Source organism: Dioscorea cayenensis, chromosome 12, assembly GCF_009730915.1.
Source record: "Dioscorea cayenensis subsp. rotundata cultivar TDr96_F1 chromosome 12, TDr96_F1_v2_PseudoChromosome.rev07_lg8_w22 25.fasta, whole genome shotgun sequence".
NCBI lineage: Eukaryota > Viridiplantae > Streptophyta > Magnoliopsida > Dioscoreales > Dioscoreaceae > Dioscorea > Dioscorea cayenensis.
Window position 1 is genome coordinate 2,800,375 of NC_052482.1, and position 24,658 is coordinate 2,825,032.

Genomic DNA, 24,658 nt, shown 5'->3' on the forward strand with positions numbered 1-24,658 from the left:
CGTTGTGAAACGCGTTTTTGATGTCGGGTTTGGATCTTGTGCCCGTTAACCCAAATCCGAGTAGGTCGATTTTTTTAATTTTAAAAAATTACTTATTATCGTTAAATCAAAACTAGTCATAGTTAGATTTTTTTTTTGTTGAATCAAGAAAAAAAATATTTATGCTTTAAAATTCTTTTAATTTTAAAACTACTTTGTTAGGACAATTACAACAGTTTAGGATTCACTTATATTCGATTAAAGATAATTAAAAACCTAAATAAATTATAAGAAAAAGGGTTAAATGTGTTCATTTTACAGATCTCTACTTAAATTTTTTATTTAATTCATCTTATAATCAATGTATAATTTTTTTTTTTATTATGAGGTGACTCTCATGCAAAAATAAATAAAAATGTTAGCCCCAGATAATTAAAAACCTAAATAAATTATAAGAAAAATGGTTAAATGTGTTCATTTTACAGATCTCTACTTAAATTTTTTATTTAATTCATCTTAGAATCAATGTATAATTTTTTTTATTATGTGGTGACTCTCATGCAAAAATAAATAAAAATGTTAGCCCCACTATTTAGGGTGAGCTATATGAATCTTTCTCTTCTATGTTGTTCTATCTAAAGTACTTCCATTATTTTTATCAGAGTATCTATTAGTTATTTTAATCAACAGATAAATTCTTATTTTAATTCATCATTCCTAATAAACTCATCTTTTGAGTATATTGTTTCTTAACCACCAAACATTCTAACCCATACATCATAATTGGTGTATAGTACTGTACTAACCCATTTTATAAAATGTATGCTACAATTATATAAAACTCAAGGAGCTCCTAATCCAATTTACTGGTCATGCTTTAATTTTATTTGTAACATCCTTCACAAGTTCCTGTCATCTTGAGAGATAAAGGCTAAGTGCTGAGAATTTTCACTTTTACCAATCTTATTATTATATATCTTAACCTTTTTCTCATTTTTACCGGTCTTATATCTGGTCTCATTATTTAAGATTTTTATTTAATGTTTTATCCGCATAATTATAATTTTTAAAATTTTAGTTATTTGAAAATTATATTATTATTATTATTATCGTATATACATAATATTATCTTATCACTTGAGTTTTTTTAATGTATCACAAGTAATTAAATAAATAATTAAAAAAATCAAATCTCTAGATTTTTTTTGAATAAATAGTTTATTTTATTATAATTAATAATAATGATGTATAGTTTTTAAATTTATTATGTAATTAATTATTTAATAAATAATTTTAAAAAAATTGTCATACCTAGAGCCTCATTATTTATTATTATTATTATTATTATTATTATTATTTTTAAAAAGTGGATAAACCATTTTAATTAAAAAATAAACACTTATTATATGACACCTCCACTTCCCATTAGAGAGAGAGAGAGGGGCAAAAAGAACTAGAGCCTTATTTTCACTAAGACCACTCTTGATTTTAATTAGATAATAAAAAAAATGAATAATTCATAATTACCTATTATAATTCGTAGTTTAAAAATTATCTTTTATCGTGGTTCCCCTAACGGGTTCGGATTTCATATGCATCCAATGGAATCCGACCCGTTTATTAGATCCAAATCCGAATGTGAGATTAAAGTAAAAAGTTACCGGGCGGTGATCGTATCGTAGTTTAATTAATCACGAAAGGAAACATCAAATCCTTTGGATATCGTTCCTCGTTCTCTCCCGATCGAGCTCCGAAGCTCCGGCGAGCTCCGGCGGCGAATTATCTCGGAGGAGGAGCGCGGGCGGCGTCGCTGCAGTAACGGCAATGGATGAGGAGCGTGCTTTGCCTCCGCGTGCCAACGTGGGTGATCTTTGGGTTTGATTTTTATTTGAAATCTAGGGTTTGGCTGCTAGGTTTTTGCTTGTTTGTTGGAAATGGATTGTTTTTTGATTTCTAGCATGTTTTTTGTGTTTGGTTTCTAATTTCGATTTTTGCGGTTCTTGAATTGGATTCTCTTTTATTGATTTTTGGAATAGTTTTGTGTATTTGATTATGGATTGAGCTTGGGGACGTGATAAGAATGGTGTTTTTGGATTGGTTACTATTGTGAGGCTGTTGATTAGATCTATTCATATGGTTGGAAGATTGGTTTGAATTGAAATTTGGGATTTTTTTTTTCTCTAATTATTTTAATTCTGATTGAAGTTTGTTGTGTTATTAAAAATGAGGTGAGACTTTGTTTGGCTGCGTATTCTGATTCTTTCTTGGTTGGGATGAGTATTTTTAATCATGTTGGAACTTTTTAGATTTCAGTGCTTTAAAGTAATCCAAGTTGAATCAGAAATAATCTTATAGCCATAATAACTGAAACCAAAGCTCAATGTTTTAGTTTTGTTATTTTGGATTCGTGGGCGTGTTATGTTTTTGAATTAACTTTATGTTTGATTTGAGGTTGTCCACCGCATCTTTTGTGTGTGTGTGTGTGTGTGTGTGTAGTATTGAATAAATTAGATACTAGTTTGATCACTAATAAGATAAGTGATATTTCCTCAAGATCTTGCATTTCATGATCCAACTATGAGAGTGTGATTTTTTTATATAAAAAGAGAAAATAAAGGGGAAAAAAGTCAAAGAAAGTAGAGGGGGAACAAGAGATTGATACAGAGATATCATAGATTCGTTTTTAATACGATTATAAGTATTCATTTAGACAGTTGACTAATACAAATTTGGTTGTTCTTCATGTTGGCTTGGTATTTGACTTTAAAAAAATGGATTCAGAAATTGAAATCTGAAATTATTGAATTTCTTAATCAAATGAAGGAAAGTACTGAAATTGGTCTGATTTTTTATTCCACCAAACAATACACACCTCTATGCCTCAGTATGCTTATTAGAAACTTAGGTGTTCTTTCTCAGAACGATGAAATCTTGGTATTCCTTGTAATATCTGTCACTTTCAATAGTTTCTTCATTGCAATATTCTTCTGATATTCATTATAGCCAATTCATCCTCTTTGCTGTGCTCTATAATAGTCTTTTTCTCCCCTTCTTATGCCACTTTCATCTCTCTTTCTCTTTCCTGCCTTCTCCATCCCCTGTTCCATAATTTAACAGCTAAAGGTACTCATCTAAGTCTATACATAAGCATATGGACTGCATGACATTGATGGAATCATGGAAGGATGAGTAATTAAAATTTTTTGTGGTATGCCAGTTGAGAGATTGTTTTGTGGCAAATGCTGATATAATTCAAGAAATGGAGGAAATTCTCACGAGGCATAATGGTTATGATTATTATTATGATGCAATACAGTGTTTGTTCTGTGCACAAGTTCTTATAAATTTGTAAATAGCGGGAAGAATCAAAGAAATGTAATTTTCCCTTTGAAGGTTATTGATGATAGACAGTTAGCTGACGAATTTGTCTCAAATTGGGGATCAATAAGAATGGCTGGGAAATTTGACACGAGTTGGTATAAATTAGACATTTGTTAATAACATAAATTAGATTTGTGCTAACAAAAACTTGGAGCATTGAAATCCTCTATGTTACCAAACCAGATATAAAGTTTCTTCAACGGAAAGCAAGCAATGAAAAGAATTTTCAAGATTTGGTGGGTGGAAGTTTCTATTAACTCAATTGAAGTTGTTTACTTGGTCAGAAGCTATCTGAACAAGATCTCAAGAAAATGTTATATGACATTGCAAAAATAATAAAGAGATATATGTTATTTGGTTCTGACATTGTTAACATCTAAATTAATATAATTTTTTCTTTTAAATTGTTCCTCAGAATAATGGCTCTGATGAATGCTGCTGCCATATGTATAGAAAGGATTTGGGAAGGTTTAGCGATCATTTATTGGTAGTAGATGTAATATATGTCATGAAGTTGTCTCTAATTTTTGTTTGTATATGAATCGATCTGGTTTGTGTGACCCTCAAAAGGGTCATGTATCATTCATTTTGGTGCATTTGCTGAAATTCAGATGCTTATCTTTAACTTTGAATGCCACATTTCTTTTAGAGTTCCCAATATCAGTCAACAACATGCCTAGTGAATGGGTGTTGTTTGTTTAAATTCTTGGATAAGTAGACACTAGACATTTGACACTTAAGAAGTTTCTTGTGTTGCTAGATGAGCATTGTTTGAGTGGGTTGAAGATGAATACCGCTGGCATATGAAAGCAGTTTTTTATAATGGATAACTCAAATTGGCCTTCTTTGATTAATATAAAAACTTCAAGTTAGATTGCACCTTGATCAAGGGCACATGCTTGTTCAGCTAAACATAATTTAATACAGCCAGAGATGTTGACCTATCAATTGTGGTTGATTTTTTGCTTGGTGATGAAGCCATATGGTCTTGGCTGGATTTTTTTGCCTTAAGACTGATATGAATTGTCTTAATTAGTGTGTGTTGGTGTGGAAGTTCTTGGATAAGCTAATGTTTGGCAAAGCATGTAGAATAGCTTGTGAGGTGGTAATCAAAATCTGTTGCTTATGTGAACTCAATGCACATATTATGGGGGGAATATGTTCTTATTCATTCATCCTGATCTTCTTTTTTACAAAATATAATAATGCAGATCACATACAAATGATACTTTACTAGCAATACTAATGAAAATGAATGATAACGGAAAAGGAAACTGAAAGGACTTCTATGTCTTTAGGCATGCGACTTACTACAGAGATAGGTTGGTCGTACCTGAAAATTTATAGCTTGGATTAACATAAATGTCCTCAATATTGTTCAAGAATTTCATTAAATAATATATAACCATCTGTCTGCTCCATGTTATTGTACTTTTTATTTTTTCTATAATGTCCTAGTTGCTGACATTATACATTCTTGTTAATTTGAAGGTAAAATACACACAACTGTTCCTCTTAGCGTATCAGAGCTTTGGTGTAGTTTATGGTGATTTGAGCACATCGCCTCTCTACGTATACAAAAGTGCATTTGCTGGGAGGCTGCATAACTATAAAGATGAGGAAACTATTTTTGGTGTTCTTTCATTGATATTTTGGACAATTACCTTGATTCCATTGCTTAAATATGTCCTGATTGTCTTGAGTGCTGATGATAATGGTGAAGGCAAGTGCTAAGTTCTATTTTAATCTTTATTTCAGTTTCTTTCGAACAAATGTTTATAATTATTCAATAATGTACAGGTGGTACATTTGCCCTATATTCTCTTCTTTGCAGACATGCGAAGTTTAGTTTGCTTCCTAATCAACAGGCAGCAGATGAGGAGCTCTCAACATATCATAGAAATGGTCTAACAGCTCGAAATGTTGTTTCCTCCCCATTGAAAAGGTTTCTTGAGAAGCATAAAAAGATGAGAACTTGTTTGCTTCTTATAGTTCTTTTTGGTGCCTGTATGGTGATAGGTGATGGTGTTCTCACACCTGCTATTTCAGGTAGTTATACTGATCACTATAAGCTTTACATTTCTTTATTTGGCTACGGGACCTGTAGAAACAGGGCACTGTTTTGTCTTTTTCCTTTGCAAGCCTGTTTATATCTATGCTTATGCTATCTAAAAGCTAATTTTTTGCAGTTCTTTCGTCTATTTCTGGTTTGCAAGTTCGTGCAAGAAATTTAAATGATGGTAAGATTATTTTTCTTTGAGTGAAGAGATCAGATGGATGTTTCCTTCTTGATTCCCTGTTAAAAGCAATAGAATCGTAATCATTATTGACAAAGACAAGTCCGCCTTTGTAATTGATGAAGTGAGAGGTAGTAAAATTTTAAAGATTGACATCTAGTCTGATTTGTGCAATTTTGTCCGTGACCATATAAAACATGATTGGATGCATTATTGTCTTAGTGCACATGTATCAATGTACCTCCTTGTGATTGTTTTGGATGCTATTTCTCCATCATAGTTGATGTTAGAAACGTCTGCATGACCGTGAGGTCTTTAATTTTTTTCCAATAATTTCAACAGGATTTTGTCCTGGTTGGAAGTCCTATTTGGGAAAGTGCTTGCTCTAGGATGAGCTGCAAAGATTGCTTTGCGTGCAAAAATGGTTCAAAGTTTTCATAGACAGTCTGTCGTTTCTTTGTTACTTAAGTTTCCTTGGGGATCATGAATGGCGAGTAGTTAATCTGTAATGGAGTAGCCTTCTTGTGGTTTTGCTTTAACATTGGTTTTTTTTAAATACTTGCTCCTTTCTAGAATGCGAGTTTGTGCTTCACGCCTTTTACTTGGTTGATACTTATTTGTGGTTTTTTTTAACTGGTTCAAGTTAAAAAATATTCCTACTAAATTTGCAAGCGACAGCGATTAGTGAAATTATTTCATTCATTCATCCAATTGCCTGTTGATCAAGGATCGGGATTCTATAAATTTGCACATTTTTTTTCCATTATTAAACTCTGAATTACTAAGTATTTTCAATACTTAACAGGTGCGGTTGTAATTATTGCCTGTGTTGTGCTGGTTGGCCTCTTTGCTCTACAGCATCGCGGCACTCAGAAGGTTGCTTTCCTGTTTGCACCTGTAGTTATCATCTGGCTTTCATGCATTGGCGTACTTGGTTTATACAACATTATCCATTGGAACCCTGCTGTATACCAAGCTCTTTCGCCGGTATACATTTACAAGTTTTTCAAACGCACAGGAAAAGATGGTTGGATTTCTCTAGGAGGAATACTTCTCTGTATCACAGGTGAAATTAACTCTCCCCATAAACGGCATGTTTTATTGCTGTTCCATGGATGACTAGCGACTTTTTTTTTCTTCTCATTGTTTGAATCATCATATTTGCAGGCACTGAAGCTATGTTTGCAGATCTTGGCCACTTTACTGATGCATCTATAAGGGTAAGTTGATTAACCAATATCTGGCATTTCTCTCGAATAATAGAATAGGTGCTAAAAGAAATGTGAGATTGTTTTGTTTGCTTTCATCAAGGCCCAAAGCAAACAAGACTACTTTAAGCTACTATTAGGAAGTCATATGAATTAATAAATTGCTGCAATTTTTAATTTGATTTTTTTATTTTATTTTGTTTTGTTTGAGTGTGGGTTTTTGTGTGTGGGGGCACTCTTCACATGTTACCTTGGAACTATTAGGATGGTAATTTTGGTATATTGCAACATGTTCACCTGTAATCCAAGAATATGAGTGTAGAATGCCTTCGTATTTGATTATGTACATTTAGATGGCCCATTACATTAATTGTCTTTCGCTATTAACTTAGCTAAATGTCATTGGCGATATTTGTTAGTCTTATTGATTGTTCAAACAAAGGAATCTTTGTTTAGTTTGGTGAACTAACCACTGAGATTTATAAATATATTGCCAATACTAATATGAAGCAATAGAGATATGAGTGAATGTTCTCCTGTAAATTGTAGACTGTATATTGTGAATAATGACTGGTACCTCTGCCTTACATGGGCTCCTCACATTTTAGTGCTAACATAAACAATTAAGAATGCCTGGCTTTATAAACTACTGATTTATGTTTGCCTGTTGCAGGTGGGTATTTATGTGATGCCTTTTGCTTGTTGAATAACTTTTTCATTAGTTCTGCACCTCAGAGTAGACTGTGAGCTTAAATTTAATAACCAAATTTGTGATTCACTACATCTGCAGATGGTTTTTATTTTTATTCCTCCTTTTTTTTTAATATATATAAATTCTGTGTTTTTTTCCTTCTGTTACATGTTGAGCCCATACATTCTCTTGCATCTGCAGGTTGCATTTGTTGGTTTCATTTACCCATGCTTAGTGCTACAATATATGGGCCAGGCGGCATTTATTTCTAAGAACTTCTCCTATTTGCCTATAAGCTTTTATGAGTCCATTCCAAGTAAGCGTTGCTTTTTCCAAGCACACTCCATAGAAGTGATGATCACGCCTATTTGTCTCCACCTACTTTTTTATTCTTTGCAGATCCCGTGTTCTGGCCTCTTTTTGTTGTTGCCACTCTTGCTGCCATAGTTGCTAGCCAAGCTGTCATCTCTGCCACATTCTCCATTGTTAAACAATGCCATGCTTTGGGTTGTTTCCCACGGGTGAAGATTGTCCATACATCAAGGTGGATATATGGCCAAATTTACATACCTGAAATAAACTGGATTCTTATGGTTCTGTGTCTTGCTGTTACGATTGGTTTCCGTGACACAACACTAATTGGTAATGCTTATGGTGAGTCATCTTGATTCCTTACGGCTTAAATGTTGCAATTTAGTAAGCCCCCCAGCTCTATTGATTTCCAAGCATATCACTTGTAATAACTGTGATTTTATTCTTAATTATCCGGTAAATGAGTCCTATGCACATGGGTTTATGTATTGTACCATGCTTGTGGGGCACTGACACTGGTTCTTTGTAATCAACAGTTTTATAACTCTCATATTCTAACTATTTACTTGGATGATATGGCCGTGCTTTTTGTAGGTATTGCATGCATCACTGTGATGTTTGTGACTACATGGCTGATGACGCTGGTCATTATATTTGTGTGGCAGAAGAGTGTTATATACGCTCTGCTGTTCCTGATCTGTTTTGGATCACTTGAAGCTTTTTATCTCTCGTCTTCAGTCATGAAAGTTGCCCAGGGAGGGTGGGTACCACTCGTGCTTTCATTTGTTTTCATGTTCGTCATGTATGTATGGCACTATGGCACTCGACGAAAGTACCTCTTTGATCTTCAAAACAAGGTATCCATGAAATGGATTCTAACGCTCGGCCCCAGCCTAGGAATTGTCCGAGTCCCTGGAATCGGACTCATCTACTCAGAGCTGGTGACAGGAGTCCCTGCTATCTTCTCTCACTTCGTCACTAATCTTCCTGCTTTCCATCAAGTTCTTGTCTTCGTGTGCGTGAAATCCGTTCCAGTACCATTTGTCCCTCCAGAAGAACGATATCTCATAGGTCGGATTGGCCCCAGAACCTATCGCATGTACAGATGCATTGTTCGATATGGTTACAAAGACGTGCCTAAGGATGAAGACAACTTCGAGAACCAGCTGGTCATGAGCATAGCGGAGTTCATTCAGATGGAAGCCGAAGACTCTGGCTCTGCAAGTTATGATTCCTCTCTTGATGGGAGGATGGCGGTCATAAGGACTTCCGAAGCATCTTGTTCAAGGCTGTTAATGAGAGAGGCCAATGAGAACAGCAATGACTATTCGACCACAATCAGGAGCAGCAAGTCAGAGACTCTGCAGAGCTTGCAGTCTTTGTACGAGCAAGAATCACCAGGTTTGACCCGGAGGCGCCAGGTTCGGTTCGAGTTACCTCAGCAAGTACAGTGTGACACTCAGGTAAGAGATGAGCTGTTGGCACTCATCGAGGCCAAAAACACGGGAGTCGCTTATGTTATGGGACACTCTTATATAAAGGCGAGGAAGACTTCATCATTCCTCAAAAAGTTCGTCATTGATGTGGCCTACTCTTTCCTCCGAAAGAACTGCCGCGGCCCTGCAGTGGCCTTGAATATCCCTCACATTAGCTTGATCGAAGTCGGTATGATCTACTATGTGTAATTGGGGATGCTTGCTTTTAAATTCAATGTGTAATCTATTTATTATGTACTTCTAGCTGCTTAATCTGTGATGAAATTTTGTCTAGTTTTTTTTTTTCTTTTTTATTGATTATGTAAATTTAAATAATCAAATAAGTATCCAGATGTTAGTAGTACTGCATTTTTTTTGTTGGTTTCCCGTGCTGAGTGAGATCAGGAGACCAAAGCGGATGGGTTCTTGGTCTTGGCAAGATTAGTGTACACTAGGTTACTGTGGAGTTCAATGGAATCCAGTGCTTTTAGCTCAAAGAAGAAGACTCAATTCAGTGCTTGAATGTTAGATTTTTTTTTTACTGAATTTTTTTGGTATATCAAAGTTCCGAACACCTGAATTGCTTGTTTTAGGTTTAATTATTGTACATGTCCCTGTAATTATGTATTTTTTGTCTTTTTAGTTCTTGCAATATTTTTAGGTACAATTAAGTTCTTATATTTAGTCAAATTATGTCATTTTAGTCTGTTGTGTAGATGGGTAAGTGTAAATTATACAGACTTAATTGTATCTAAAAATATTGTTGTGGACTAGAATAATCTAATTTGACTAAATATGAGGATTTAGTTGTACCTAAAAATATTAGGACTAAAAAAAACAAAAAATATACAATTATAGGGACCTGTACGGTAATTAAATCCTTGTTTTATTAAAATTTTATTTTATTTTATTTTATAGACATTGGATTTGATTAGGTTTGTCCTTAGAGCTCTCAACGAGGAGTACGTTTAATTGCCTTACCTTATTGTAAGAGTGAAGAGTCAAGCTGATGTCTCACCGGAATAAAAAAAAAAGACTAAAGTGTTAGAATTCAGTTCAAGTTTAATACATCTACTCTTCATTATTTTTTGATGTAAATCTAGGAAAATATATGGAAGATAGAAATTTTGTATTTTAAAAAAATAAAGAGAAAAAAATGAAATCTAATGTAGTTGTTGCAGAAGATAAGAAAAAATAATAAAGTTTACTTTTTAAATGCAAAATCAATCTAGTGGATGTAAAAAATAATTAAATTTATTTATTTTTAAATCCTAAAAATAATTAAAAACATAAAATTCAAATTTTTTAAAAAAGAGTTTGTTTAATATTTAATTGGATTTTAGAACTGGAAGATAAGATATTAACTAAGTTTAAATTTTGGCCATTGAAAAAATATGTCAAATATCTAAGCTTGTATTAAAAAATAATAAAAAAGAGATATATTGGACTGGAGCTAAACCCAAAATGCTGTTAGACCAAAAAAATTTTTAGTTTTGCTTGAAAATGTTAATCTTTTTATTGCACTTCATAAAAAAAAACTTAAATTATTTAATACCACAATAATATCATAAATTACAATTTTAACAGAAATTAAAAATATACATAAAGCAAAATTTTCTTAATTTTAAATTATTTAATGCCGCATCAATATAATGAATTAAAATATATATTAAAAAAAATAATATTCAACATTTTAGAAGCTTCCCAATTCCCATATATATCTTCCACAAAGAAAAGTATAGTGTGAATCAGTCCCTCTTTTTATTGTTTTATATATTTAGGTCCTCTTCGCTTTCATTTTTGGGTTTTTACAGTTTATAACGAGGACTTCAAAGATTTAAAAAAGAAAAGAAAAAAAAAATCAGCGAAACACGAATCATGGAGCAACTCAGCGAAGAAGATCGCCGGGCGCTTCGCGGCAGCAAGTTCGCCCCGCTGCCGGCGCCGGCGCCGGCACCGGCGTCAAGATCTCAACCCAGGTCTTCTCTTTCGCTTTCCATTTAACCCTTCTTCATTCTTGTGGTTTGCATTGTGCCTTAGTGCAAGCAAGGTTTTTGTTTGATTGTTTCTTGTCTCCCGTTTTTTGGTATAAATTTGATGGTGAATTTGGAGAAAGTTGAAAGAGAGTTTCTTGTGGCTTTTGATGTTGTTCTTGGAGTTGAAGAGTTTAGTTTCTTGAGATTTTTGATTGGTATATTAGGGCAAATTTGGGGTTTTAAATTCTTGGTGAATTAATCTGTGAGGAAACTTATTGAGATGCTAATGGTGTTGTTGCTGTGTAGGTCATTGAAAATCTTTATTGAAAAATTTGGTGATGATGGTGGTCTCTTTGTTTGAGTAGGTTGGCACATCCTGGGGGACCAATGACTACAAACAAGGCTGCTGCTTTGGCAAAGTTTCTGGAGAGGAAGCTTCAACAGCCAGATGGACTGAGCTCTATCAATCCTGATCTTCTTGAACTGGCTGTGAAGAATGCCAAAGAAACTGTGAAGGCTAGCAATGGTAAAGTTAACTTCTTTATGTTTCTTTCTGTTTCATTAGCAATGCAACAGTTAGATATGTTAGGCTGGGTAAAATGTGTGTCATGTTGAGCATGATGAACTTTCTTGGTTCCAGTTGCCATGGTTTCTAGCCTGATTGTGTTATCTAATTGATAAATTAAATGAGTGGGTTGTTTTCATGCTAGTTCATCCAATTTCAAAGCTTGCATATGAACATGTTATCTTGATGTCATGAAATTGTGTCTGTTGTCATGATAAATTAAGTGGTCATTGTGACTTTATCAATGCGGCTGTTTTCATCTGAGATTTTAGCAAGGGATATTTTCATATGATGGATTGAGTGTTGCTGAAGTTGCTACAATGATGCGTTGATGCCTAAGGTTTCGTTGTTTAGTTTTAGTGGTTATTATGGAGCAAGATGCTTCAATCATCCTTGGTGAAGGCTACACAATTTTGTATACGCGGTTGTCAATATTTTCACGAGTTATCTTGGAAATGTGTTTTGGGAACATTATGGGACTTTGAAATCTAAAACACACTTGGTCAGTGGAAATTTCAGAACATCTTGCCTATGCTCAGGATCCTATTGTCATAATGCTAACAATTGTCTCTTATCAGTCACTTCACAATACTGTTAAACAGTTCAGGATCCTTTTTAGGGATTGCTCTTTCTGTTTTTTGATTTAGATTTATGGGGCATCCTTAAACTATAATGTTTGGATTTAATTTATTATGTGCTGTATTTTTATAGAACTGGTTGAAATATGTAAGCGTCTGAAGTTATGCTAGTAAAATAGTTTTAGCAATTGATGTAACAATCTGAACCAATCATTCATCATCTACTTGTTTTCTTCTTAATGACATGTGTAGTATTGGGATAAGTTCGAATAAGTTGCTTATGTGCTTTTGGAGTTTAAATTTAGTTCAGAGGGAAAACTTTCTCCTCCCGTAGTTTACTCAAACTTGATTTAATTAATATTAATTATACTAAATACTTTGCAATTTAAATTATATTTTAATAATCTTTATATTCATTAATGGTTAATGATTTTATAATATTAACTAATGATTATAGTTGTTTAACTAATTGAATTTTATAGTGAGTGTTATTGCTATATCCCAACTTATTATCGAGGTGGATTATGGTTGAACCAGACATCCTGAGGGATTTAGGATTTCATGTTCTTGAGAATTACTTGGTAGAATTGACTTCTAGAGTTTGGATTTGATTTTTGACAAAGTGCATTTCCTGTGGTTCACTTAAATTTGAGAGTGGTTACATCGTGTTTGGAGGGAAATTGTAGATTAGTTGTTTGTGGCTAGTAAAAACACCTAATAAATCTAATATAAGAAACCATATTATCAGATTATTATCTGGAGCCTAAAATGTAATGGAGAACATGAGATTGTTGCTCACTTCAGTCTTTAAGGAACACCACCATCTACAGAAGGCACCATTGGTGTTTTTTGGTTGTATTTCACCAACGAAATTCTTCGTGCACATGTTGGAGTGGTCTGACACTCGTACAAATAAAATGCGTAAAACACTGCAAGGTCTATGATACCTTTAGTTGAAAGCAATAATTTGGTTACTAACTAGTGTCTTGCTCAATTTTAAGACCTAACACTTTTAACATCAGATGTTCATACCTTGGAAAGGTTGTAATATAAGACTTATAGGCCTTGGGCATATGATTAATAAGAATTCCTAAGAAATTGTACACTACTTTTAGACCCTAGGCAGCAGAGCAGAATGGATAACAGGCAGATTGGGGAGGAAACCTCTTAAGGAAACTCAAGGGTTTGAAACTGAAGGAGATAGATTTATGGCTTCTAACCCAATAAAAGACATATGGATGTACATTATAACCTCTTAATTGTGGTGATAAATATGGATGTGATATGAAATAACATAAATCTCCACCATTTGTTACTTGTTTTAGGAAAATGTTAATGGAAGAGTATAAACATCAATGGCCATTCAAATCCATTTCCATACCATTTAGTCACAAGGTGGGGAAGAGAAGAATGGAAAATTGTTTTCTGGTTGATCCATTTTTATTTTTGTTGCCACTACATTTTGTATGATGGAGATGAAAACAAGTTATGCATTATATATCACAAGCCAGCTTTTGGTTAGAAGCCATTCTTTAGTGTGCCCAGTGCCATAGATGATAACACAAGCTGAAGCACGTCTCAAATAATTGCAGCTTGAGATTAGTGCTCAGGCAAAGTTTTGAACTTCTTGTTTGTATGTGATTTGCACACATGCTAGTTCTTCCCTAACTGAATATTAATTTTTTTTTTATTGATATCAAAGCATTGAGTGTCATTTAGTTAGAAGCTTCTTGTAAGATATTTATCCATGTTGCAGTTTCTTAAATCTAAGTTACTATCCAGTAACATTTATAGCTTTTGAGTGCACCACTTCGTCAATCCATCAGTCCTCGCCCTCAAATTCCATATCGGAATATGGGCGAAATAATCTCCTCTATACACTTGCTTATCATCTGGTTTTGTCATTCATTAACAGGTGGTGGAGCGTCATCATCTGGAGTAAAAGTTCGGCATGTTGCTTCATTTGGTGATGCACAAGATCAAGTTGAGAATTCTTTGTTGTCATTCAAAGCCAATTAAGCCAATTATGAAAATAATGATGAGTAAGTGATGTCTAAATGAACTTCAAATGTCACAGGATTCCGATGCACAGGATGTAGAAGTTGAGCAGAAAAAGCAGAAGAAAAAGAAACGAAAAAAGGTATATTTCCGCCCGCCCACTCCTCGTTGATGAGTCCTTTGTTCTATCCTCACCGTTTTGCATTTCAGGCGCTGAAGAATGTGAAATTGAAGAAATTCTAGTCATGATGAACAATTTTCTGCTAGCATAACTCAAGAGGCTTCAATTGTTTGTTGACTTGAAGAAAGATGGATGGAAGGATTTGGTATTGAGGGAAAGAATTGAGTTAATTATTCCCATGGTTTTTTTTTCTTAGGTATTTTGTGTGCAACCACTTGTTACTTTTTTGATGTTAGCAAGGTTGCAAAAAATGGGACTTTATGATCATTACAAGTATAACTATTTACTCTGATTTAGGCAAGAGAAAGGTATTTGTTGTTAATTTTCTTTGGACAAAATGTGTATTTGTGTTCTTGTGGTAATGATGTGAAATTGTTTCAAAACTTCCATGTTCTTTGCTTTAAGATTGCTATGAAACTTTGGATCTCTTTGGGAACAATCAATTTAATATTATTTTATTTTATTTTTGATAAATAAACGACAAGTGCCGGTCATTATCCTGAATGAGAATAGCCCATTTTTTTTTTCTACAAGGATGTGCATTTGGGAGTTGAGGGGTTCAAACTCGACTCTTCTCTAAACATAAATCACTGGTGGGTGGGTTATGTCTGCGATTTTCTCAATTGAATTTTATTATTAATATATAAAAAAACATTTGCATTACTAATATTTTAAATTTTTTTCTAAGGGTATTGTTGATAATGTTTGGGCTTTATTTGTTTTGAATGAAAAATGAAAACATAATTAAAAAAAAATTTAGGGAGATGATGGGGGATACAAAATTTTATCAAAAAATTTATTTAGATAAATTCCAACATGATAGAAATATTCATTTTCAACATATAACTATCAAGTTTGGAAAAGTACTCCAAAAACAAAAGAAAATAAATAACAAATTAAACATGCAAATAGATAATGAAAAAAATAGTTTGAGTTCAAATATTTTACAAAAAATTTTAAAATTAATAAACAAAAAAAATAAAAATAAAAATAAATACACTAACACTTTGAAATAAATAATGCATAAAAATGATACTATATAAGTATGAAGATGATGATGATGGTGGACAAGCACTAATAAGTATATCTTTAAATTGTCATTTCTTTCTCTTTCTAATAAAACTTGCAAGTCAAAAGAAAGTAGAAGTAAAAAAAGACATCCCTAAAATCCGGGCAGGACTTTTAATATTTAATAATAATATTATATGAGGACAAAAGCAAGTGTTTTGGGTGTTGTGCCCAATTGATTTCATTAATAAAACTTAACCCATGAACATCACCTACACTTGTAACTCAAGGAAAACCACCTCCCCCCACTTCCAAAATCTTATTATTATTATAAACTCCACTTTCTATTTTATCTTGTTTCAATGTTCCTAACTCTCACTCTCAAGCATCTTTGTTTGTTATGAGTGACAAAATAAAATAAAATAATAAAAAAAGAAAAATAAAATGAAGTTCATGGAAATAAAATTTTAATAAAAATATTAATTTCAAGTAAACTATAATGAAATTTTGATATTGATAATTAGTATTAAGTTTTATGTTGGTATTGTAAAAATAAAATAATAAAAATAAGTAAAAAAGAAGTCTTATTTCCTTCAAATTTTGTGGAGCTTGTTCAAAAGCAATGCATGATCATGTGTCAAAACAACAATAGAGAAAAAAAGAAAAAAAAAAGAAAAAACACTCTGAGTGGGGAAGTCAAGGGTCATAGATTCCAAGGAATTTAATATACATTTGTACTTGCTAAAATGCCAATGCAACCTAAGATGATCATCTTGGTGTTCCTTCCACTTTTATTTATTTATTTATTTTTATGCTAATATAATTTACTAATATTTATTTATTTTTTTTTATATTGAAATAAAGGTAGATTGGTAGGGACTTTAGTGTAGATTATTTAATATAAACTATATTTTGTGTTGTTCTTTATATGTCCCAAGACTTTATAAGGTTGAACAAATTAGTCACATTCTTTCCTTTCCTTTTATCTTAATTGTTGATAAATTATTATTAATTAATCTCTACAAAAAGTTCTTCTTTCTTGATAACCACTCAACTAATTTACTACTTCATAAATTAAAAAAAAAACTAAATATCAACAATAAGTTATCAAGATTTATATGATACATATAATGCTACTTTTTTTTTTTTTGGTCTATCCTTTTGACCTCTTAAAACAACAAAAACTCCTTATTTTTTTATCTATCTTATTAAAAAAAACAACAAAAACTTTCCAACTTGTAAGAATGATCATTACATATATATAAATGAATATATATATATATATGTTTGGAGGGGACTACATACTATTTATATATGTGTTTTATTATTAAAAAGATATAAAAAAAGGATGAAAAATAGGAGAAGATGGTCAACAATGAGTCAAAGAAGAAGAGAGAAGCATAGGGGACCTACAGGGAAGGAAGTCTCATGTGACACCCACTAGGGTTTGTGCATTGCCTCCACATAGCATGACAATAATGGCATGCATGAACAAGAATGTCTTTATCCAATTGAGTTTTTTTTTTTTCCTTATTAACTCTTTGGCAAACCCTAACTGCTCCATTTGAAAGTCTTGAAGAAGACAACCAACCATCAAGCATTTTTATCCTTTTTTTTTTTTCTCTTGCTTAAAATGCGGGGATCACATGCTGAATCGATAATCGATAAAACCATTATGTTTTATTTCATATATTTATGCTTCAACTTTCATATGGTTTAATTTTAACATATTCTTCTCAACATGCATGACTTCAATCACACCATGCACTTTTTTATATATATATATATATATCATCAATCTAAACATGAACTTTACTTTTTGCATGAAGTGTATATGCATGCATACAATCTAGACTTTATCATTATAACTTTCCCATGCATGGTGTATATTTCTCTATATATTATCAATCTAAACATGAACTAAACTTTATATATATATATATATATATATATTGATCACTTCTGATCACTAAAGATATATGCATGAAGTGTACATCCATGTAAAACATATGAACAAATTCAAACTATGTACAATCTATACATGTATGTATAAGGAATAAGAACTATATATATATAGTTACAAGATTATGGTATATATATAACAAATCAATGATCCCTTCACACACACACACTCACTCACACAAAATCCTCTCTTGCTCTCCTTATCCTTATCCTTCTTCTTCTTCTTCTTCTTCTTCTTCTTCTTCTTCTTCTTCTTCACCTTCACCTTCACCTTCACTCACTCATCAATGTCCTCAAACACATCATCATCATCATCATCATCTCTATCCCTTAACCCTCAAACTCCTCCATCATTATCACCTACAACAACAACAACAACAACAACAACAACCACCACCACCTCTACATCTCCCAATGAGAGAAGAGGAAGAAGAAAGCCCTCAGAGCCAGGTAGGTTTCTTGGTGTTAGGAGAAGGCCATGGGGTAGGTATGCTGCTGAGATAAGGGACCCTACAACCAAAGAGAGACATTGGCTTGGCACATTTGACACTGCCCATGAAGCTGCCCTTGCTTATGACAAGGCTGCCCTTTCCATGAAAGGTATTCAAGCCAAGACCAACTTCATCTACACTGACTCTTCCACTTCCAATATCTCCTCCACTTTCCACCCACTTCTCACTCCTTTCCAACTCCAAACCCTAATTCCATTTCATCATCATCATCAACAACAACAACAACAGCCCCTTCCACCACCACCTCCTCCTCCTCCTCCACAACCTCACCATCTCATCACCTCCACCATGACTACCAATCCTTTCCCTTTACAGTCCTTAGATACTATCACTGATACGGTCTCCGATGACTTCCTCTTCTCCCATGACTCTAACTCTGGCTACTTGAGCAGCATCATCCCTCAGAGCTACCTTAGATCATCCTCAACCTCTCAAACACATGATCATTATCATGACTTTAATAATGCTCACATTCCCTCAAGTTCAACAACAACAACAAGTGCACAGAATTTGCCTTGTTTTGATGAGATTGGTGGTAGCTTTTGGGTTGATGAGCCATTGTGGGAGCTGAATGAAACCATAACTCCTACTACTACTCCTACTACAGATAGTAGTAGCATGGGAGACAATAGCATTAATCTATGGGAATATGGTACAACCTCTTCATCAGTGTCTTCAATGACTACTCATGATCATGCTTTTGATATGAGTTATCATCTTTTCTAAGTTTGTTTAGTTTCATGCTGCATGTTCTTTCCTTTAGTTGTCTTCTTTTGCTTTGATTTGAGTTGCATCTTTGAGTACTAGTGATTAATTAAGTTTCTAGTTTTTAGTGTTTAGTACTTGTGATGATGATCCCATGCATGCATGCATGCATGCATAACCCTTAGTGAAAAAAAATTAAGGATCTTTATATTGATCTTTTGATTTTATGATATGATGAAGTTTATGAAGTCTTTGATCCTTTCTTTCCTTTTATTTTTCTTATCTTAAGTTCAGTGTGCATGTATATATATACATTAAAGAGTGCATGATATATATCTTCTTGTGTTGTTTGCCAAGTTAAATAATTAATTAAGATCACAAATGAACCATTTTTATTTTCACTGACATATAATATTAGCTAGATAAATTGAGATTAGTCTAAAATTTTAAATGCAATGCTAAAGAGTTGCATGAGTGTTTTGAATTAAAAATAATACTTAATTGGTAGTCATGTATCTTTTTTAAGGGACATTGGAGAAAAGAAACAAAGTGCTTCTTATATGGGAATTATGTGGGCCAAGTTTTCATATAAACTCTAATTAATTCCAAGATTAAGCAGGAGTTGTAACTTTGATTAAATTTGATAAATTGTATCAATAAATAATTAATCAAACCATAGAAACTGTATATAGATTTTGAAGATAAAAAATAAAATAAAATTAAGCTTCATATATTCCATAATCAGCAAGAACAGTAAAAAAGACTACATTTTTTATTTGAACAAAAAACACACATACATTATAAATATCACTTTAAGTAAGCCATGTTATAGCTATTATTTTCACAGAAAATAAAGCTTGTTAAGAAACCACACAAATTCATTATCATCATCATCATCTTCTGCTAATTAACTTGTACTGGAACTAGAAGAAAAGTTAGGGTTTCTGGGTGAGATCATTAGTAGTAGTCTCAGAGACTACATCAACCTTGATCATGTGATCAATGCAAACACTCTTCATCTCTTGATCATTGATGACTACTTCCATCTCTGTGGACTTTGTAGTGATTGGAAGAGGCTCAATGCTATTGTCATTGAACTTATCATCATTCTTACGCTTCATGTAGATGCAGTAAAGGATCATTTGTGCAATTCCAAACATGAATCCCACCACATTTGGCAACTGAAATTCAATGAAAATTAATATGGACTTGAGAATTTTTTTTTTTTTAAATTCATGCAATAAAATTAAAAATAAAATCATTTTTCATTATGTAATTTCTTTTTTGCATTCATTTTTATCTCTATAATTATTATTTTCATTTTCATTTTTATCATTTAAAGAAATAATAATAATAATAATAATAAAAGAGTTACTAACCGATATAAACAGATCCTTGAGGAGAACTCCGTAACTGAGCCATGCAATTGCGCTCAAAGTGAGGAAGAAGGACAAAGATATTGGCATATACTCCACGCTCTTTGTTTTTATAACTAATTTCTACAAAAATAAATTATAAAAATTATTAGTTAGTTAATGTATTGCCAATAACCATGTAAAAATAATTTGAAATATAAAACACACTGTACTTTTCATGTGATAAACCATCTATAACAACTAAACTACAACACTAAACTACAACTAAAAAGTGAAGCATATATATAGTGAAAACAATTTATTTATTTATTTGTTTATTTGTTGTTGGTTTTAGTTGATGGAATAATTAAAGAATAATAATTAAATTAAAAAAAAAAGAGAAAAATCTTACAATAATGCTGAGAGGGGCAGCAAAGACACTAATGGCAAAGGTGGCACAAATCATGCCAGCAATATCAATGCGTTGGGTTCCCTTCAATAATGTGAGTGTGAGAAGGACAAGAGCTCCAAATACCCCCAAGTTTAGAAATAAAAGTAATTTCATTGTTGACACCTGCATCATTACATATAAATCAACATTAATTAAATACATAACAACATCACTCACTAATATTCTTTATAAACATTTTACATTCAAAAAAATGATTATCAAAATTAGAATTAAGTTTAGTTTGATCAACTTGATTTCCATTTACTTGGTTGTATAACATGTATAACTTGACTTTAATTATGTTAAGGAAACAGATTAAAATTAAAGGTAGTTGAGTTTATTTATAAAAATAAGCTTTTAGTTTATGCTTTTCAAAAGTTTTTTTATGATAAAAAAAATCAAGTATATTTATTTTATAAAATAAAAGCATTTGAAGAAAAAAAGACTTGCTTGTGTTCAAAGTTTATTTAATAAGTTCAATTATAAAATCAATATATATATATATATATATATGTATTAAATATGAATGAAAAGATAGCCATAAATGCATAAACCTACTAAGTGGACAAATACATAAAGAGAGTAATTGAAAAGAGGGTGCGTGGCATTAGAAACAATGTACTTGCCCTCTTTACATGTTTTTTAGGGCAACCATTTTCTTCAAAGATGGTCCTACGTATTTCTAACACCATGCAAATCCCTATCATGCATTACCTTTTCATAAAGAGAAGTATATGTATTGGTTTCCAAGTAAACTTGAAACTCAATTGCATTATTGTATTTCATTGCTTTTATTGTTGGTTTGCTTGTATTAATAGACTTGCAACCTTAATCTCTTGTTCGAATATTTTTGACTAATGAAATTACTGATGAAAAACGTTATTATCATTATTAGGAATAGATTTTTCGTAAAGTATGAGCCATCTTGACATATTAATATATTATTTAATTTCTTTAATTAATATGACAACTAGATGAAATGAATATTGTTTAATTGATTTTTAATCATTTCTAGTTCCAGTGTACTATATTTGAAGAGGAAAATTATTTTTTATTTATTTTCCAAAAGGTTCAGAAATTATTATGATTTTTTTTTTATTTTAGATATGCTAATAGAATTTTTAATGTCATTCTTATTCTATTTTAAACCTGAAATCTAATATAACAAAGAATAGTAAAAAAAGATCAAAGTGAAAGTTTGTTATGTAATTTGGTTCTTTTAAAGTATTGATTTCTACTAATATTAGCTTATTATATCAGACTTTTCGATTAACATCTTACAAGCGTTTGTCTTTTAGTTTATGAATAAAGGGCTTAATTTTGTTTTTATTCCATATCATATCATAAACAGTAAACCTATAGCAAAAAGTTGGATTCATATATCTTATTTGCCTCTTTCATTTTTTTTCATTATATATATATACCAATATTTATTTATTATGAAAATACTTTAATAAAAATTGCAATAAAAAAAAAATTAATCTCATTCTTACTCCTTTTCCTAGCTAGCTACCCTAGACCTTAATTAATCACACATGTACATATACACACATAATATATATATATATATATATAAAGTAAAGAAAGAAAGAAGAAACAAAAAAATATATACCTTGGCTTTCTTAGGAGCAAATGCAAGGAAGATGGAGATGTAGATAGATTCAATGAGGAGTGTGATTGTATTGATGGTGAGTACCAAAATATTGGAGGTGAGGAGGGCATAGTACAACCATGTTAATGCACTAAACATGGCCACAACATATGGTGTTGATTGAAATGACTCTGTGGACCTCTTCTTGCAAATCCTATAAAATGTTGGCCTATTCACAACCACCAAAAATACATAAATAAATCAATCAATCAATCATATAATTAATATTTATTTATAAAAATAATTTTTCAATGTAAGTTAATAAAATCATATTTATGTGATTGCTTACAATGGGGCTAGGGTCACTAGGAATGATATGATGTTTCCTGCAAAACAAAGCCAAAAAGAAATAAAAAGGAATTAGAAACTTGTTAAGCTCTTCATAGTAGTGGTGTTTAATCATAATAAAGTTTATAAAGTGTGCATGTTTAATTAATTTGGATTTATTCATGTTTTAAATAAATTCAGTTTTATATGTTGTATCTTTTGAAACATATCACTTTTTTTTTTTAAATCTCGAATATAAATAATAAAGTCAAAAAACTCTAAAAAATAAACTCATATTTAAACCATGTATTTTCGTCACCTTTCCTTCATTTTAGCCTTGCAATTGTTTTAATACATGCAATGTTTAAAACAAGAGAAAAATGTATACAAATATAAGTATATATATATATATATATTAGCATCATCATCTTGTAAAAGGAAAGAGGTTCTTACAAAAGATTTAAAAAAAGAAAGCCTTTACAAAAAGAGAGGGAGATAGTGAATTAGTGATCAGAAGCCATGCATATTATCATCATTAACATATATCCATAGAAAAGAAAGAGAGAAAGTTATGAAATGCATGTTAACATATAAGTTTTAAGGTTAAGGTTATTAAAAAAAATTTATATATATTCATACTTAGATAATGCATGCATGCAGAGACAGAGAGAGAGAGAGAGAGAGAGAGAGAGATGAAATGCATATTACTAACATATAAGTTTAAAATATATACTAACAAATATAATATTATAATTGCATGCATGCATGCATGCAAAAACTAGTTTAAAAAAGAGAGAGAGATAGATAGTTAAACCTAATACACCAGCAATGACCACCCAAGGATTATCAATATTTATGAACCCCATAACTACTCTTTACTAGTGTTTTTCTTTCCTTCTTCTTAATTCTTCTTCTCTTTGTTTGCTCTTCAAAGAACTCAAGAGTTCTCCAAGAAGCCAACAAAGCTCCTCAAATATTCTTTTCTTTGCTCCTCACAAGCATCCTCCTACCCTTGCTTGTCTTTATATACCCACAAAATGTTTGTCCTTATAATTGATAGAAACTTCAAGTGCCATCCAATCACTCAATTATTTATTTCTTATTCTTATCAAGCAATTAAAGTTGGCAACATTTTGCCATGTGTACATGCCCAATATCAAGCATGACCATAACATGACATTCCTCATGTGCAATGTCCTAAATTTAATTATTATTATTTTATTTTTTTACTTCCTTTCTTTTCTTAAAGTTTGTGGTCACTTATACTTTATTTTGTCTTTCGCAGAAATGCCCTCCTAACCTAACACAATTATTTCTATAAAGTTTGTGCGGACTTTACTTCATTCTAGAGGACTTTTAAGGCATGTGGAAACTGTTTTAAGAGTTTTACAAATGTCATTTATAATTATTTTTAACTATTTATTTATGAAAAGTTTATATATTGAGACTTTCCACTGTATTTTCACAAAAAAAATATAACCTATTTTTAAACTTTCGAGAGCAATATATATAAAATAAGGGCAAAGTGTAATTTTCCTTATTTTTTTGGTTATTTAAAATATTTAAAATATTGAAAATTATAATAATCAATTTTTTCATGTAAATGAATAAATAAATAAATGAAATAAAATATTTTGAGAAACAATTAATCCCACTGAAAGATTTGTTGAGCTATTATTATTATTACTATTACTATTATTAAAAGGAGTGATAGCGAAAATTTTAATTAATGGAAAATGGTTGTAATAGGTATCTTTATAAATATAAATATTTTCAACATTTTAAAGAAATAATATTTCAAATTTGACTAACTTGCCTCGATAGCGAAACCCAACCTAGCCCAATTTGGGTTTGGGTTTGGGTTAATTACCCATTTAGAAGTTTTCATAATCAACCATTATTTTAAAATAAAATTCAATAATTAAGAATGTTTCACCTACTTCCATTTGATTCTATAATTAATTATTAAAGGTTCATAAAAATCAAGTTTTTTCCCTGCTGATCATGGGGAATAATTAATTGAAAGGGACTTATGATCTCATAAGTTTGAATATTCTTAAAAAAAATCCTCTTAACTTTTATGATACCTTAAATGTGCACATATTTATTTTTTTTAAATTTTATTTCTATTAATTTCAATAATTTTAAAAAATTATAATCATATTT

At 31.5% G+C, this 24,658-nt stretch overlaps 4 protein-coding genes across 4 annotated transcripts; 3 read left to right on the plus strand and 1 right to left on the minus strand.

Moving 5' to 3' along the window:
• The first annotated feature begins 1,681 nt into the window (after window positions 1-1,681).
• LOC120273475 (potassium transporter 7) lies at window positions 1,682-9,652 on the plus strand. The gene is made up of 9 exons (XM_039280100.1): window positions 1,682-1,839; window positions 4,852-5,083; window positions 5,161-5,409; window positions 5,550-5,600; window positions 6,403-6,663; window positions 6,765-6,817; window positions 7,698-7,812; window positions 7,896-8,150; window positions 8,403-9,652. Exons 1-9 carry the CDS (start codon window positions 1,804-1,806, stop codon window positions 9,491-9,493), a joined length of 2,343 nt encoding a protein of 780 aa, XP_039136034.1. The 5' UTR covers window positions 1,682-1,803; the 3' UTR covers window positions 9,494-9,652.
• A 1,435-nt stretch (window positions 9,653-11,087) lies between these two features.
• On the plus strand, window positions 11,088-15,014 carry LOC120273403. Its single transcript, XM_039280033.1, has 5 exons — window positions 11,088-11,262; window positions 11,625-11,785; window positions 14,318-14,385; window positions 14,480-14,542; window positions 14,611-15,014. The coding sequence occupies exons 1-5, from the start codon at window positions 11,162-11,164 to the stop codon at window positions 14,641-14,643; spliced, it is 426 nt and encodes a 141-aa protein (XP_039135967.1). The 5' UTR covers window positions 11,088-11,161; the 3' UTR covers window positions 14,644-15,014.
• Window positions 15,015-17,838: 2,824 nt separating this feature from the next.
• Window positions 17,839-18,789, plus strand: LOC120273805 (ethylene-responsive transcription factor ERF086). Its single transcript, XM_039280512.1, has 2 exons — window positions 17,839-18,234; window positions 18,379-18,789. The coding sequence occupies exons 1-2, from the start codon at window positions 17,839-17,841 to the stop codon at window positions 18,787-18,789; spliced, it is 807 nt and encodes a 268-aa protein (XP_039136446.1).
• Window positions 18,790-19,514: 725 nt separating this feature from the next.
• On the minus strand, window positions 19,515-23,498 carry LOC120273102 (bidirectional sugar transporter SWEET14-like). The gene is made up of 6 exons (XM_039279752.1): window positions 23,307-23,498; window positions 22,515-22,551; window positions 22,187-22,394; window positions 20,536-20,697; window positions 20,148-20,267; window positions 19,515-19,949 (listed from the first exon to the last, which is right to left on the minus strand). The coding sequence occupies exons 1-6, from the start codon at window positions 23,356-23,358 to the stop codon at window positions 19,704-19,706; spliced, it is 825 nt and encodes a 274-aa protein (XP_039135686.1). The 5' UTR covers window positions 23,359-23,498; the 3' UTR covers window positions 19,515-19,703.
• Between the last annotated feature and the right edge of the window lie 1,160 nt (window positions 23,499-24,658).

Bases quoted from the DNA above. Each gene is read 5' to 3' on its own strand.
- LOC120273403 (XM_039280033.1), top strand. From the start codon at position 11,162: ATGGAGCAACTCAGCGAAGAAGATCGCCGGGCGCTTCGCGGCAGCAAG. The intron at 11,263-11,624 runs GTCTTCTCTTTC...TTGTTTGAGTAG, and splicing joins GCGTCAAGATCTCAACCCAG to GTTGGCACATCCTGGGGGAC. The intron at 11,786-14,317 runs GTAAAGTTAACT...ATTCATTAACAG, and splicing joins AACTGTGAAGGCTAGCAATG to GTGGTGGAGCGTCATCATCT.
- LOC120273475 (XM_039280100.1), top strand. From the start codon at position 1,804: ATGGATGAGGAGCGTGCTTTGCCTCCGCGTGCCAAC. The intron at 5,410-5,549 runs GTAGTTATACTG...AATTTTTTGCAG, and splicing joins TCTCACACCTGCTATTTCAG to TTCTTTCGTCTATTTCTGGT. The intron at 7,813-7,895 runs GTAAGCGTTGCT...TATTCTTTGCAG, and splicing joins CTTTTATGAGTCCATTCCAA to ATCCCGTGTTCTGGCCTCTT.
- LOC120273102 (XM_039279752.1), bottom strand. From the start codon at position 23,358: ATGGGGTTCATAAATATTGATAATCCTTGGGTGGTCATTGCTGGTGTA. The intron at 22,552-23,306 runs GTTTAACTATCT...TTTGTTTTGCAG, and splicing joins GGTCATTGCTGGTGTATTAG to GAAACATCATATCATTCCTA. The intron at 19,950-20,147 runs GTTAGTAACTCT...ATTGAATTTCAG, and splicing joins TCAAGGATCTGTTTATATCG to TTGCCAAATGTGGTGGGATT.
- LOC120273805 (XM_039280512.1), top strand. From the start codon at position 17,839: ATGTCCTCAAACACATCATCATCATCATCATCATCTCTATCCCTTAAC. The intron at 18,235-18,378 runs TTCCAACTCCAA...TTCCCTTTACAG, and splicing joins TCCACCCACTTCTCACTCCT to TCCTTAGATACTATCACTGA.